General features: G+C 41.4%; 1 protein-coding gene and 1 long non-coding RNA gene across 5 annotated transcripts in view; both read left to right on the top strand.

Annotated features, from left to right (window-relative positions):
• The window catches only part of LOC5568377 (cubilin), a 245,578-nt gene that overhangs the window by 203,556 nt on the left and 27,234 nt on the right, over nt 1-14,788 (top strand). For all 4 annotated transcript variants that reach the window (XM_021838243.1, XM_021838241.1, XM_021838242.1 and 1 more), the window contains exons 6-7: nt 35-152; nt 860-949. In XM_021838243.1, coding sequence (XP_021693935.1) covers nt 35-152; nt 860-949 — 208 coding nt within the window. The remainder of the gene's footprint in view (nt 1-34; nt 153-859; nt 950-14,788) is intronic.
• On the top strand, nt 8,545-9,573 carry LOC110674202. Its single transcript, XR_002498733.1, has 5 exons — nt 8,545-8,838; nt 8,905-8,961; nt 9,025-9,091; nt 9,150-9,219; nt 9,394-9,573. It is a non-coding gene; the product is annotated as an uncharacterized LOC110674202 (long non-coding RNA).

The following is a 14,788-nucleotide window of genomic DNA, read 5'->3' as shown; positions in this document are numbered from 1 at the left end:
GACATGAATTACTCATGACTTTTGTTTCCGACAGATTTTGGCGTAACCACAGGCCATCAACCGAGTCCGTCGGTGTGCGATTTCTACTACTTCAAAAATGCCTCGAACCAGGGCTGGATACAATCGCCCAACTTTCCCGGTGCCTATCCAAGGTCAGTTGTCTGAGTCGATTATCTCACTTTGGTTTAACCCTTTTTAGGACGGCACACATTTAACAAACGGATTACAGTTTTTCTGTTCATATGTATCATCTAAGATATAGAAGAGGCAAAAATGTTGAAAAACACCTTTGTCGAAGATACTGTGCATCTATTTTTCGTCCTTGTACTTCCAAATGTAGAACCAATATTGTTATGGGTCAATATTATTAATCCGTCCTGAAAGGGTTGCTAATCCAAGCCAACTTTCCATCCAAATGACCAAATGTCCGAATGCATCCAAGCACCCACAAAGTCTACATAGCCCATTTGGTTTTGCATCCCATTGTCTCATCGTTGGCTAACTAGATTTGGCTCCGACGGCGATGACAGAGAAAAGAAAAATATTTTTAACCCAGTGATCATGCATAACCACCAGCATCAGCTATCAATACTAGCAAGAGCGAAAAAAACACCTTCAACGACCATCAAATGTCACATTCATCCAATTGGATCATTGCAGTCATCACCCGCCGTCATCGCAATCATCGTCATCATCATCATCCATAACCCCCTCCCCTCACTCTCCCATTCACTCGAGGAAAACGAGTGTCACATCACACTCACCCACCCAGACGGAAACGAAAAACACAAAAACTGATCTTCTTTCGATTTGTTTTCTCTTTCTCCCCTCCCAACGCTTCCCTGTCCCACCCGATTAGGAACATTCGCTGCAATTACTACTTCTACGGTGATCCGCTCGACTATGTCCTGATCCGGTTCACCTACTTCGACATCGAGGGAATTACTCCGTAAGTATTGTTTTCGGGACGACCCGAGCCGGTTTGGTTAAAGAAATATTATCAAAATTAAATTGTATAATGTTATCAAACTCATTTTTCAATATTACTTGAAGTTGTAATCTGCATTCCTTCGATATTAATAAAAAAAAACCTAAACTCTAATAGTTTCAATAAAAATTAACATAATAAGTTATGATTTGTTATCAATAATAACAAATCATGGATTGATTGATAGCTCTGTCAAATATCATCAAATCAATTTATCATCTTGTCATTGTTGTTTCCAGTTTGTCTAAATTGCCTGCTCAGGAAAGCACTTTCCATTTCACATTTCAACGATACCAACTCAGTAGGCTGGGATGATAGGTAAATGTTACGAACGACACATTTGGCTAATGGTAGTCGGATGATCCAATTCGGAGAGTGTAATTCGGATAATGGCCTACTACTGAGAGAGAGAGAGGGCCAGCTAAAATTGTGGAGCATGAAAGTGGCGTAGAAGATAAGGTACTTGAAGGTTGATGACGCAACGAACAGATACGGTACTACTTTGTAACATTTTGTACATTTGAGATAAAGTGAGAGATTTAAACTAAATAGGGCTGCCCTGATGGGTTTTCCTCAGAAAATCTCTAATGGAAAAATGTTCTTATCGTTACCCTAATAATATGAGCTAATGGTCCATCGAACTTTTGTAAGCTAAGCGCATATCAATACACAGGTATCTTAATTTACAAACTAGATCGGGGGTCTGTAAATTGAAACGATTCATAAATTGAATCAGTTCGTAAAACGAGGGATTTTAGTTTCTTAAAACCTAAAAGTGGAAAATTTCCCGTATGAGAAATTCTCGCTGAAACCAGGCCGCCATCGGCACACATCATTAGAATTCCAACTTCATGTCACTGATCATTAGTATATGCTAAAACTTAACTTTCGGTTTTCTCAAATTGGTGGACCCCTCGTACGCCAGCTAGCTAAACAGTTTGCGAAAAAGCCCATCTTTTGCTGTATCTTAGGTATTTCTTCACGTGATATGTCTCATATTTCTTTCGAAACACATAGCAAACTTAGTGACATCGTAAAAGGAAGGGTATAGCTTTCATCTGCGACCAAAAAATAGTTGACGGCCATATTGAGTTTGTCCGCCATCTTGAATGTCCCATAAGCGCTCCGCTCGTTTTGAATTCTGAGATCATAATCAGAGAACTGAGAGAATACTGCGTAACATAGGCTACAAAACCTAGGTGAACAATGGTATTTACCCTATGGAATGAATGGTTTTCCATATCATGTTCTTTGATTTTGACATAAATGACAGGTGCAATCAATGCAAACATCATTTTTTTTTTGTACAAAAAAGTTTTTTAATCGTTGGTGTTTTTTAGAGTCCAGTGAAAAGAGAGAGTATAAATTTAAGTGAAAAAATCTGGCGGCCATCTTGGATTTTGACACCTTTTTCATTTTAAGCAGTAGAATGAGTTTTTTACCTTATTAGCACTTGTTGGATTTTAAGGCTACTGTAACGCTTACTCCTCTCGTTCTTATTTTCCTAGCGCTATGGGCTTACTTGTAAGAAGCATGCTATTCAGCTTATTTCGTTATAAGAACAGGTAATTAAATAGGAATTTTATTAAATAATGCATATTTGATACCAGAATGATTTTTCGGCATATCTTCGAGTTCAGGAAGAGCATTCATTCTTTCATTTATTTGGTCTAAAACCGTTGAATGAAATGAACAATCAACAGCTGAGATTAGATAAGAATAAAAGAATCTGATTGTTTTTTTGCAATTGAGGCCTCATAATTCATCATGATGAGTGCTTAGATGGTAAATTCACTCAACTGCTCAAAACCAAGAAGGCGTCAAATTCCAAGATGGCCGACAGATTGTTCAGCCTCAATATTATACTCCTTTGTATTGACATAACGTCTACATTTGGACAAAGCCTGCTTTTCAGCCGTTCAATAATAATAAAACGATTCTTTATAGATTAAAAAATTTAAAAAAAAAATTCTGACAGAATTCTCTCTCAACATTCTAAAGGATTCCCCGCCCACCATTCTGAGAGAATTCTCTCTCAACATTCTAAGAGTATTCTCCATACGCAGACTGAGAGAATCCTCTCTCGACATTCTAAGAGCATTCTCTCTCAGGAATCCGAAAGAATCCTCTCCTAGATTCTAAGGGAATCTTCTCCAGGATTCTGAGAGAATCCTCTCAGGATACTGGGAGAATTCTCTCTCAAGATTCTGAGAGAATCGTCTCTCAGAATTCTAAGCAAATCCTTTCTCAAGAATCTGAGAGCATCTGTACTCGAAATTCTGAGAGAATCCTTTCTAGGATTCTGAGAGATAACTCTCTCCAGAATTCTGAGAAAATCTTCTCAAAGATTCTGCGAGAATCCTCTCCAGTATTCTGTGAGAATTCTCCTCAGGAATCTGAAAGAATCTTCTTAGAAAGCTGAGTGAATTCTCTCCAGAGTTCTGAGAAAATTGTCTCTCCGGATTCTGAAAGAATCCTATCTCAGGATTTTAAGAGAAACCACTCAGGATTCAGATAAAATTATCTCTCAGAGTTCTGAGAGAATCCTCTCTGGATTCTGAAATTCCTTCAGGATTTTGAAAAATCCTCTTTCACGTTTCTGAGAGCATTCTTTCTCAAGATTCTGGAAGAATCATCTTCCAGGTTTCTGAGAGAATCCTCTCTCAGAATTCTTAGAAAATCCTGGGAGAAACTTCTCAAAGATTCTTAGAGAATTCTCTTTCAGGTTTATGAAGGAATATCTGCAGGATTGGGAAAGAATCTCCTCCATGATACTAAGAGAATCCTCTCGATGATGTGAAAGGATCTTCTCACAGGATTCTTAGAGAATATTTTTCAGGATTTAGAGAGAATCCTTTCCATAATTCAAAGAGGATTAAGAGGAAACTCTCTCCAATTTTCGAAGAGAATCCTCCCAAGAATTCTGTGATCATCCTTTCACAGGTTCTATGAGAATGCTCTCCTGGGTTTCTGAGAGAATGTCCTCAATGATCCTGACATAATCCTCTCCAGGATTCTGAAGGATCTTCGCTAGATTTCTGAGAGAATCTTCTCTAGGATTCTCTAAGAATCCTTTCCAGGATTCTAGGAGAGTCATCTTCAGGCTACTGAGAGAATCCTTTCCAGGATTGGGAAAGAAACCTCTTAAGCATTCTATGGGATCCTCTTAAGAATACTGAGAAAATCCGCTCTCAGGATTTTGAGAGAATACTTTCTCAGGTTTCTGAGAGAATCCTCTCTCAGGATTCTGTTAGAATTCTCTCTAAGGATTTTGAGATAATCCTCTCTCAGGATTCTGAGAGAATTCCTCTCAGGATTCTGAAAGAATCTTCTTTCAGGATTATAATAGAATTTTCTTCCAGGATTTTGAGACCATCTTCTCTTAAGATTCTGACAAAATCCTCTCTCAGGGTTCTTAGAGCATCCTTTCTGAGGATTCTGACAGAAATCTTATTCAGGTTTTTGAGAGAATTATCTCCCAGGATTCTGAGGAAATCCTCATTCAAAATTCTGAAAGATTCCTTTCTAAGGGTTCTGAGAAAATCCACTCTAAGGATTCTGAGAGAATCTTCGCTCAGGATCACGATAGAATTTTCTTCCAGGATTTTGAGAGCATCTTTTCTCAGGATTCTGAAAGAACCCTCTCTCAAGATTCGTAGATCATCCTCCCTCAGGATTCTTAGAGCATCCTCTCTCAGCATTCTGAGAGCATCCTTATTCAGGATTTTGAGAGAATCTTCTCCAGGATTAGGATAGAATATTCTTCCACGATTTTGAGAGAATCTTCTCTCCGGATTTTGAGAGAATCCTCTCTCAGGATTCTTAGAGCATCCTCTCTCAGGATTCTTAGAGCATCCTCTCTCAGGATTCTGAGAGAATTATCTTCAGGATTCTGAGAGAATCCTCTCCAGCATTTTGAGAGAATCCTCTCCAGGATTTTGAGAGAATCCTTTTCAGGATCCTGAGAGAATCTTTTCTCAGCATTATGATAGAATTTCTTCCATGGTTTTGAGTCCATCTTCTCATAGGATTCTGAGAGAATCCTCTCTCAGGATTATTAGAGCATCCTCTCTCAGGATTCTGAGAGAATTCTCTCCAGGATTCTGAGAGAATCCTCTCCAGCATTTTGAGAGAATCCTCTCCAGGATTTTGAGAGAATCTTCTCTCAGCATTATGATAGAATTTCTTCCATGATTTTTTGAACATCTTCTCATAGGATTCTGAGAGAATCTTCTCTCAGGATTCTTAGAGCTAAACCTGAATAAGGATTCTGTCAGAATCCTGAGAATGGATTTCTCAGCATTTTGAAAGAATCCTCTCCAGGATTTTGAGAGAATCCTTTTCAGGATTCTGAGAGAATCTTCTCTCAGCATTATGATAGAATTTCTTCCATGATTTTGAGAACATCTTCTCATAGGATTCTGAGAGTATCCTCTCTCAGGATTCTCTGAGCTAAACCTGAATAAGGATTCTGTCAGAATCCTGAGAATGGATTTCTCAGGATTCTGACAGAATCCTTATTAATGTTTTTGAGAGAATTATCTCACAAGATTCTGAGAAAATCCTTATTCAGGATTCCGAGAGATTCCACTCTCAGGATTCTGAGAGAATCCACTCTCAGGATTCTGAGAAAATCTTCTCTCAGGATTTTGATAGAATTTTCTCCAGGATTTTGAGAGCATCTTCTCTTACGATTCCTCTCTCAGGATTCTGAGAAAATTCTCTCTAGGATTCTGAGAGAATCCTCTCCAGCATTTTGAGAGAATCCTCTCCAGGATTTTGCGAAAATCCTTTCCAGGATTCTGAGAGAATCCTTTCCAGGATTCTGAGACAATCCTTTCCAGGATTCTGAGAGAATCTTCTCCAGGATTCTGAGAGAATCCTTTCCAGGATTCTGGAAGAATCCTTCCCAAGATTCTGAGAGAATTCTCTCCAGGATTTTGAGAGAATCCATTCCATGATTCTAAGAGAATCCTCTCCATGATTCTGAAAGAATCTTTTTCAGAATTCTGAGAGTATCCCTCTCAGGATTCTGAGAGATTCTTCTCCAGGAATCTGGAAGAATCCTCCCATAAGGATTCTGAGAAAATCCTCCCCAGTATTCTGAGAGAACCCTCTCCATTATTCTGAAGGATTCCTTTTCAGGATTCTGAGAGAATCCTCTCTCATGATTCTGAGAGATTCCTTACTCAGGATTCTGAGAGAATCCTTTCTCAGGATTCCGAGAGAATCCTTTCTCTTCTCAGAATTCTGAGAGAATTCTTTTTCAGAATGCTTAGATAATCCTCTCTTAGGATTCTAAGAGATTCCGCTCTCAAGATTCTGAGAAAATCCTATCTCAGAGTTCTGAGAGAATCCTCTCTCAGGATTCCGAAGAAATCTTTTCAAAGTTTCCAAGGAAATTCTTCTCAGGATTCCGAGATAATCCGCTCTCAGAATTCTACGTGTGTTCCTTGGGTTCTGCGAGAATCCTCTTGCAGAATTTGGAGAGAACCCTCTCTCTAGATTCTACGAATATCTTCTCCCAGGTTTCTGAGAGAAGCCTTCGCAGGATTCTGAGAGAATCTTTTTGCAGGGTTCTAAGAGAATCCCGAAGAAACCCGAAGAAGTTCTACTTAGGATTCCATGGAAATTCTTTTCATAATTCCGTGAAATTTGGGCGGAATCAAAACATATAGCACTGATTTCTCACATTCTGTATCATAAGGGCGTGACTGCATTGATCGATTGATTTCCATCGATTTCTCTTTAGCTTATTGCTTGACCAGGTTTTTGTCTAATGTATTTGGTTCAATATAGAATACTTATTCTCCTTCGTCATACTGCATCGTAAAATGTTCTTAAACTCGATTGAATTTTCAGTACTTACCAGAAGGGAAAGTCGATGAAGAGAAGTCGATCACTGTAATCACGCTTAATGCTGGAAGATATTTTTCTCTTCTTCTTAAGACTCCAAGGCATTACTTTTTAAAGTTCCGAGATAACCTTTCCTAGATTCTCAAACATTCTTCTCAGAATTATGAGAGAATTAATCTCAAAATTCTGGTTAAATCTTCCTTAGGATTATGATTGAATATTACCAGTATTCATCCTAGTAAGAACTTGATCAAGATCCTGCTCAGTCTGGAGCGTACTTTCTTCTTGATTCTGCGATAATCCTTTTTTTAAAATGTGGAATAAATCCTGCTACAGGATTGTAGAAAATTCAACTAAAGATTTGAAAGCAAAAGTTTTTCTCAGGACTCAGATATAATATTTAAAGATTTGGAAGGATCTTGAAAAAAATTCTGATTAGATCTTTTTCTGAACTGTGATAGAATCTCTGTCAGGATTGTTAAGAATCCTTATCAGCATTCCAAAAGAATCTTTCGCATACTTATCGACATAACTATTAATTGTTGGCTTATTGAATTGACTTTAAATCACTTAATCAGTCATTGCAAAATTCGTTCTTAAGTCAACTTACTTACTTAATTCGTTATTAAGTCAATTCAATAAGTCAACGTCGATAAGTATGCAAAAGACTCTTTTTAAATGCTGTAGCAGTAATGATAAACAGATTCTCATGATGTGCTGCAAATCATGATTGTTACAGAGAGTGATACAGCACTATCTTTCTTGGAAAACACCTTTTTGTTAGGTTTCATTCTTGCATCTTCTAACAATTTTTGTCAACTTATCTGTGGATTAGTATGGATTGTACTTTAAATGCTGATTGAAGAAGATTAGTTGATTAATTTAGTATTTTTGTCATCTTAAAATGCATGCATCACTTTATCCAAACAAACAGTTCTGTTGGACGATTGTTTGGATCTGAGAGAGACATTTATATGTTTTCTTGCCTTCTCTGACTTCTTTCTTCAATTCTTTAGTTGTGAACAACGGTCAGATGAATTTATTGTGGTCAAAATCATATTCCCTTCTTGTTGTTCACTATGAGAAAAGAAATGGATATAAAACAATCAAGAGCAGTTTACCAACAAACAACTACATTTAGGTATTCCATTTTCAAAATGTGAAATCATTGAACAATAACTAGACATTTAAATTACGTTTAGTTGAATTTTGACGGGTTTTTACGCTCTGCCCTTCGAATATGCGGTTTTCTAGTGACAGTTGGCGGGAGCTCGCAATCTAAGCGAGCTGTCTCGTCTCTCTCAGGTTTGGATGAATTGACTTAACTACATTATCACTGCCTAATACTGCCATGGTTGCCTGGTTTTTAAGTTCAACTATCTGAGCAATCGCTTGATGAAACGAATGTTTCTTCGGATAGGTTGGTGTCACGGTATAAACATCAACAAGCCAGGCTCTTTACTGATGTAAATATCAAGTTTTATTGTAAACATGTGACGACACTGCTATCGTACCATATACCTTCCGGTCCACTAGATCATTTTTTTCGCAAATTTGTTAGAGGTGGATAGGAATGACGTCGTCAAGTAGCTGTCAGTTTTTGGAATATATCACCTTCTTAATGTAGTACACCGGGGGTAGGTTATTGGGACGTATGTTCCAGTGGAATTAAAACGCAGTATTTAATTAATTAAACGAAATAAACGAATGTGTTAGCCGCTGCGCGTCCAGCGCACCATCCATCCTTGAAACACCACTGGTGACGGTGAGTAATGAGTAATCATCAACGATTCATCTCATGGCGAACAATGTGGTGAGTAATCCGTGCGAACGTTGATAGGTAGCAGAAAGAACAAAAACAAACGAGATAAGAATAATTGAATCTGAATTAAGATAGCATATCATTCGAGTTCTACAATTAAACTGCTGTTTTACCCTTTCAATTAAAACTAATTTCTAGAAGAACTAGTGTTAAATAGTACATCGCTGAATTGGTAAGCTTACTAAAATGTGCATTTAACGATACGAGTAAACTTATATCTGATATTGCTTTTAAACAGGATACCCATAACGATCGGACAAATTAGAAGAGTAGCTAGTAATTAAGGCCACGATAGGTAAGAAAGAAAATCTCCACCTATAGTAATTTAGTGAAAGTTACGTTACACAATGTATTACAGTGACAGCTAGCGCATATAGATCCCGAGAGAGTGAGGTACGAATTCATTCAAAGTACTATCTCAGAAGGTAAGAAATCAGGCCAATCAAGTCTAGTAACATATAATTATTGAACCTAATTCTCCAGTAGGATCGTTTCGTACATCCAATACGCTCAATTAATTGCCGAACTTGAAAGTGAAACGAAGGGACTAAACGTAAGTTGTAGCCATGTATCATATGCATAAGAAGATATCTAAAACCTAAAAGCATGTATCAGGGGTTCCTAATACTGTACATGCGGAGCATGAGATAAATTTACTTAAACTTTAAGAATTCATTACAAAAATTATTGATAGCTTTCTGCAAATGTCTGAATTTATATCTTGCAGGAAATTATATTCTCCCAATACCAAACCGCCCGAGTTTTATTTGCCTTCGGTCGGAGAATAACATTTCGGAAATCATTCCCGTTGAAATCGAGTTTCAACATTATATAATTTCGTTTATTGGACGAATTGAGCATTATGCCTAGTCGTGGTTGTATCCGATCAGGCGTGAAGGGGGATAAAGGCGTGCGCAAAATGTTAGATGAAAGTAGTGCGGTCGGTGGTCGAGGTGCTGGTAGTGGCGAGATTCCAGAGGTATTAGTTGTGGATGAAACTCTGGAGGGATATACGTGTAAGACGTGCAGGAGAGCGGACACCAAGGAGATGGTGCAGTGCGATAAATGCGACGGGTGGTTCCATTTCTCCTGCGTAGGCGTTTCTGAAGACATTGCCGACAAGAGCTGCAGTTGCACTAACTGCGTTACCGCGACATGGGTTCAGCGAACTAAGGCAGCTTCGGAGAACGAAACCAAGCGGGACAATGACAACCTAGATCGCAAATCATCTAGAAGCCAGCCAACTGGGAGCATCGCTACAAGTACGCGCGCCAATCTTGTGATTCCTCCAGAAGTTCACAAAGCAGCCTCCGAGGATCAGAATCGCGTTAACATTACGCGAAAATCCACAACAGAAGTAGTGACCGGTCAAACAAAGGCCAATCAGCATAAGCAGCAGAGGGACGAAGGCAATCTGAATGCAGATCTTTCGGACGCCGCGAAAGCACTATCCGAAGTTTCCTTTTCTTCGTCACAGAAGTCAGCGGTCAGTCGCGCAAAGCTACAGCTGATGCGGCTACAGGAGGAAAGAGAATTCCAGCAGCAGCAAGAAGAACGACGAAGAATTGCCGAAGAAAAAGCAGCACAAGAACATCGCAAGTACCTAGAAGAGAAGTACCGATTGCTTGAAGAAGCGCTAAGCGAAAAAGGATCACGAAAAAGTGAAAAAGGATCGAGAAGCCGTAGTGAAGCCTCAAGCCGAGTGAGCGAATGGGTTCAGAGAGCCAGTCAGGTTCACCAAATTGAACCAGAAGTAGATGATTTACGCAAGGATAATCTACAACTATCTGTAGGTCATGTGGGACCATCGCACGCTACTGAGCGCTTCGGACAGCAACGAATTCGCTTCGAACCAAGTACCCAAACTGGTTTCGGCAGTCATTCTGGTCAACAATTCAATCATCCATATCACTCAACAGCAGCAACGGCAGGACAGCCATCGCAGTTCCGACTGTCCAATCACTTCTCTCAGGGAAAGGTGCCTATGAATACCGTCGACTTTCCATTCGCATCGTCAACTAGGCTTCCACTCAATTCCACTACCTTCGATGGACAGGTCCAAGCTCCACCGGCCTGTTCTACCGGTGTTCGCCAACGGAATCTTCAAAACGATGTTCACGCTTCCCAAAGATCGTATCAAGAGGAGTCTCAGGATGAATTCCAGCTTTCTCGGTCGCAAGTGGCAGCCAGACAAGCAGTCCCGAGGGATTTGCCAACCTTTTCCGGAGATCCTGAAGAATGGCCTATATTTTTGTCGATGTTCAATCGTACGACTACGATGTGCGGGTTTACTGAGGAGGAGAATCTAGTTCGCTTGCAGAAGAGCCTGAAAGGCAAGGCCTATGATGCAGTAAAGAGCCGTCTGATGTTCCCCGGAAACATTCCAGGCATTTTGTCAACCCTGAGAATGCTGTTTGGGCAACCCGAAGTCATCGTACAGTCGCTGATCGGAAAGGTTAGCTCTTTACCAGCCATTAGGGAAGACAAACTGGATTCGCTGGTTGATTTTGCCGTACATGTGCAAAATTTCTGTGCCACCGTAGACGCCTGCGGATTACAGGAGTATATGTACAACGTCACGTTGCTCCATCAGCTGGTCAACAAGTTGCCACCATCACTCAAACTAAATTGGGCGCAATATCGTCTAACGATGCCCACCGTCAACCTGGCGATCTTCAGTGGCTGGATTTATGCCTTGGCAGAAGCTGCAAGTGTCGTCACGTTTCCGTCGTCGGTGCAACCTGAAAAATCCGGAAATGAAGCTCGCGGATCCAAGAAAGGAAATGCGTATCTCAACGCACATGGAGAGACCCCATCTTCCGAAGAGAGCGCTTTACTGAAGGAACCCTCGACCTTAAATCCAGCGCCGACGCAGCATACCTGCCCAATCTGTAAAGGCAGCTGCAAGTTCGCCGACAAATGTAAGCGCTTCTTGGAGCTTTCCAGAGAATCACGTTGGGCTGTTATAAGAGAGTTCGGCCTGTGCCGTACCCAAGTAACCAGTAAGCACGATAATGCAGCACGGTAACAGCATTATATGCGCATATAGGGTAATCATTTGATGCTTGTCAGTTTTATATACGCATATAATGCTATTATAATGCCAAAAAAGGCGAAATAGCGTGCCATTATAATGCGAAGATATAACCGTGCTTCTCGGCATCACTAGTGCTGATATAAGACCACGTGAGAAACGTCAGTTGTTTTCGCCAGGTTTTTCGGGCGAATATTTTGTGCTTTCGCGTACGCAGCCAGAGAGCTTTCGCGTATGCAGCCAAGCAGCTGGTACACGAGGTAAATAAATAAATGAATGAAAATGGAAACCTCGAATAGTATGCAAAATGTAATAAAATGATTGAGATAGTACTTCTCCGTATCAGACTTATTCATTTTGGTGGTTTTAATCCTTTTGAGGACTTGAAATTGCCACATATTGATCCTTGTTTTATGATGATGAAATTCCTCATTTTGAGTCTCGAACCTGCGACACCTGTATTGTTGAGTTGTTGAAGTTCTGCTCCTTTGCTCCTTCGCCCACATAAGATGAATAGTATTGGAAAGAAAAGTGACCAATTTAAACCACCACTTTTCCCCGTCATAAAAGCTGCAATTGTAGTAGTGAGAAGACTTATGTTTGACTCCCTCTCACCACTATATGTAAACACAAAGCACGTGGTATATCTGTCAAAACACTGGATGGCATTTAAACAGGCCCTGTATGCGAATATAGAGCCAATATAGTGCTTATTTAATGCCCGTATGCATCAGGCTTAGAAGCATTAATGATGCTGTAATAGGATTTCTATGCAGCGGAAGTGCTGTTATAGGGTGTGTAAGCATTTGTGGTGCTATTATAATGCATGTACGCATTTATGATGCTGATTAAGGGCTTATTATTAATGCTTATGGTTACTTGGGTACTTGTCTGCGGGCGCACAAGGGAAACTGCAACGCCAAGCCCTGCGGTAAAAATGGGTGTACCTACCGGCACCATGAGCTGCTGCATAACGATTCGAAGGAGAGACCTCAGAACACTGCAGCAGCAGTCGCAACCGAAAACGAGAGTAAGCCAACTGTTCCACCTTGCTCCAACCCAACCGGATGCAATACCCATCGGTCAGCTACCAGTTCAGTGCTGTTTCGCTACCTCCCAGTAGTATTGTACGGAAAGACGACTGTAATTTGTACGCACGCCTTCCTGGACGAGGGCTCCGAGCTCACCTTGCTCGATCAAGAGATTGCTGATGCTTTAGAGTTGGATGGCACCGAGCGGCCACTATGCCTGCGGTGGACCGGAGGAACTGAACGTTGTGAACCGAATTCTCGAGCCTACAATCTCCAAATCGCTGGAGCCAAGGAAGGAAGCAAGCGGTTCGACCTTAACGATGTACGAACTGTGAAGGACCTAAAGTTACCGCAACAAACGTTGGACATGCCCAAATTCTGCAAGGAATATCCACACCTTCGAGATTTGCCGATCGATTCCTACAGGGATATACGGCTACGAATTCTGATCGGAACCAAGCACGCCCACCTCGGCCTTGTCCTAAAAAGCCGAGAAGGAGAGTTTGGGCAGCCGATTGCAGTCAAATCAAGGCTGGGATGGACTATCTGTGGAGGACAAAGCACTGACCATGGAACAAGTCTGCATCATTACAGCTTTCACATTTGTCCGTGTAACACCGAAGCAGACGAGAATCTTCACCAAGCGATGAAGGACTACTTCTCCCTTGATAGTCTCGGGGTTACCAAACCGGACAACTCGCTGCTATCCGTCGAAGATCAACGGTCCATGATGTTGCTTCAATCGCTTACTCACCGCCTCGATGATCGTTATGAATCTGGTTTGCTCTGGCGATATGACGACGCTCGTCTACCGGATAGCCGATCCATGGCACTGCGACGATTCCAATGCCTGAAGAAGCGAATGGAAAAGAATCCGGAGCTGCAGACGACTTTACAAGCAAAAATCGACGAATACCTAGAAAATGGCTACATAAGATTACTCAGCGAGCAAGAAATTAATCAGGAAGTGTCTCGCCGGTGGTATCTACCAGTATTCCCCGTAACAAATCCAAACAAACCTGGAAAGGTACGGATAGTATGGGATGCAGCGGCCAGTGCCCACGGAACTTCACTGAATTCGGCTCTCCTCAAAGGACCAGATCTTCTGTGCTCCATCCTTACTATTCTGCTCCAGTTTCGAGAACGTCGTATCGCACTCACCGGCGATATCCGTGAAATGTTTCACCAGGTGTTGATCCGTGCCGAAGATCAATTATGCCAATGTTTCTACTGGATGAACCAGAGTGGGGAAACCCAAGTATACGCCATGCAGGTGATGACCTTTGGAGCATGTTGCTCACCGACCACTGCGCAATTCGTGAAAAACATCAATGCCGATCGATTCTATATGGAATATCCAGCGGCGCATCAAGCTATTACTAAGTCCCACTATGTGGACGACATGCTTGTCAGTGTGGACACTGAAGAGCAGGCCATCCAGCTGGCCAAGGACGTAAGGCACATCCACCAGCAAGGCGGGTTCGAAATTCGAAACTGGATCAGCAACTCGAGAATGGTTCTGGCAGCGTTGCAAGGGGTAGACATCGACGAAAAATGCCTCGATCTGTCCTCCGAAATGGCCACAGAAAAGGTTTTGGGCATGTGGTGGAACACGACAGATGACGCCTTCACCTATAAAGTGGGATGGAACCGGTACGATGCGGCTCTGTTGGGTGGTGAACGAAGGCCAACAAAGCGAGAAGTTCTTCGCGTCTTGATGACCATCTTCGATCCGCTAGGGTTAATTTCCCACTTCCTATCGTATCTTAAGATTCTGCTGCAGCAAATATGGCGATCCGGCATACAATGGGACGACGAAATTGATGACAATGCCTACAAAAAATGGCTTACTTGGTTGAAGGTGCTTCCACGCGTCGAACAAGTAAAGATTCCCCGCTGTTACAACCCCAAATACCTCATCAGCGAAGCTCACGAAGTACAGCTGCACACGATGGTGGATGCTAGTGAAAACGGGACGGCCGCCGTTTGTTATCTCCGCTTCATCCGAGATGGATTTGCATCCTGCTCTATTGTCGCAGCCAAATGTCGAGTAGCGC

This window comes from Aedes aegypti, chromosome 1 (assembly GCF_002204515.2).
Source record: "Aedes aegypti strain LVP_AGWG chromosome 1, AaegL5.0 Primary Assembly, whole genome shotgun sequence".
In the NCBI taxonomy this organism is placed as follows: domain Eukaryota; kingdom Metazoa; phylum Arthropoda; class Insecta; order Diptera; family Culicidae; genus Aedes; species Aedes aegypti.
The sequence above is the reverse complement of the archived record's forward strand: the minus strand, read 5'-3'. Positions and strand labels throughout refer to the sequence as shown.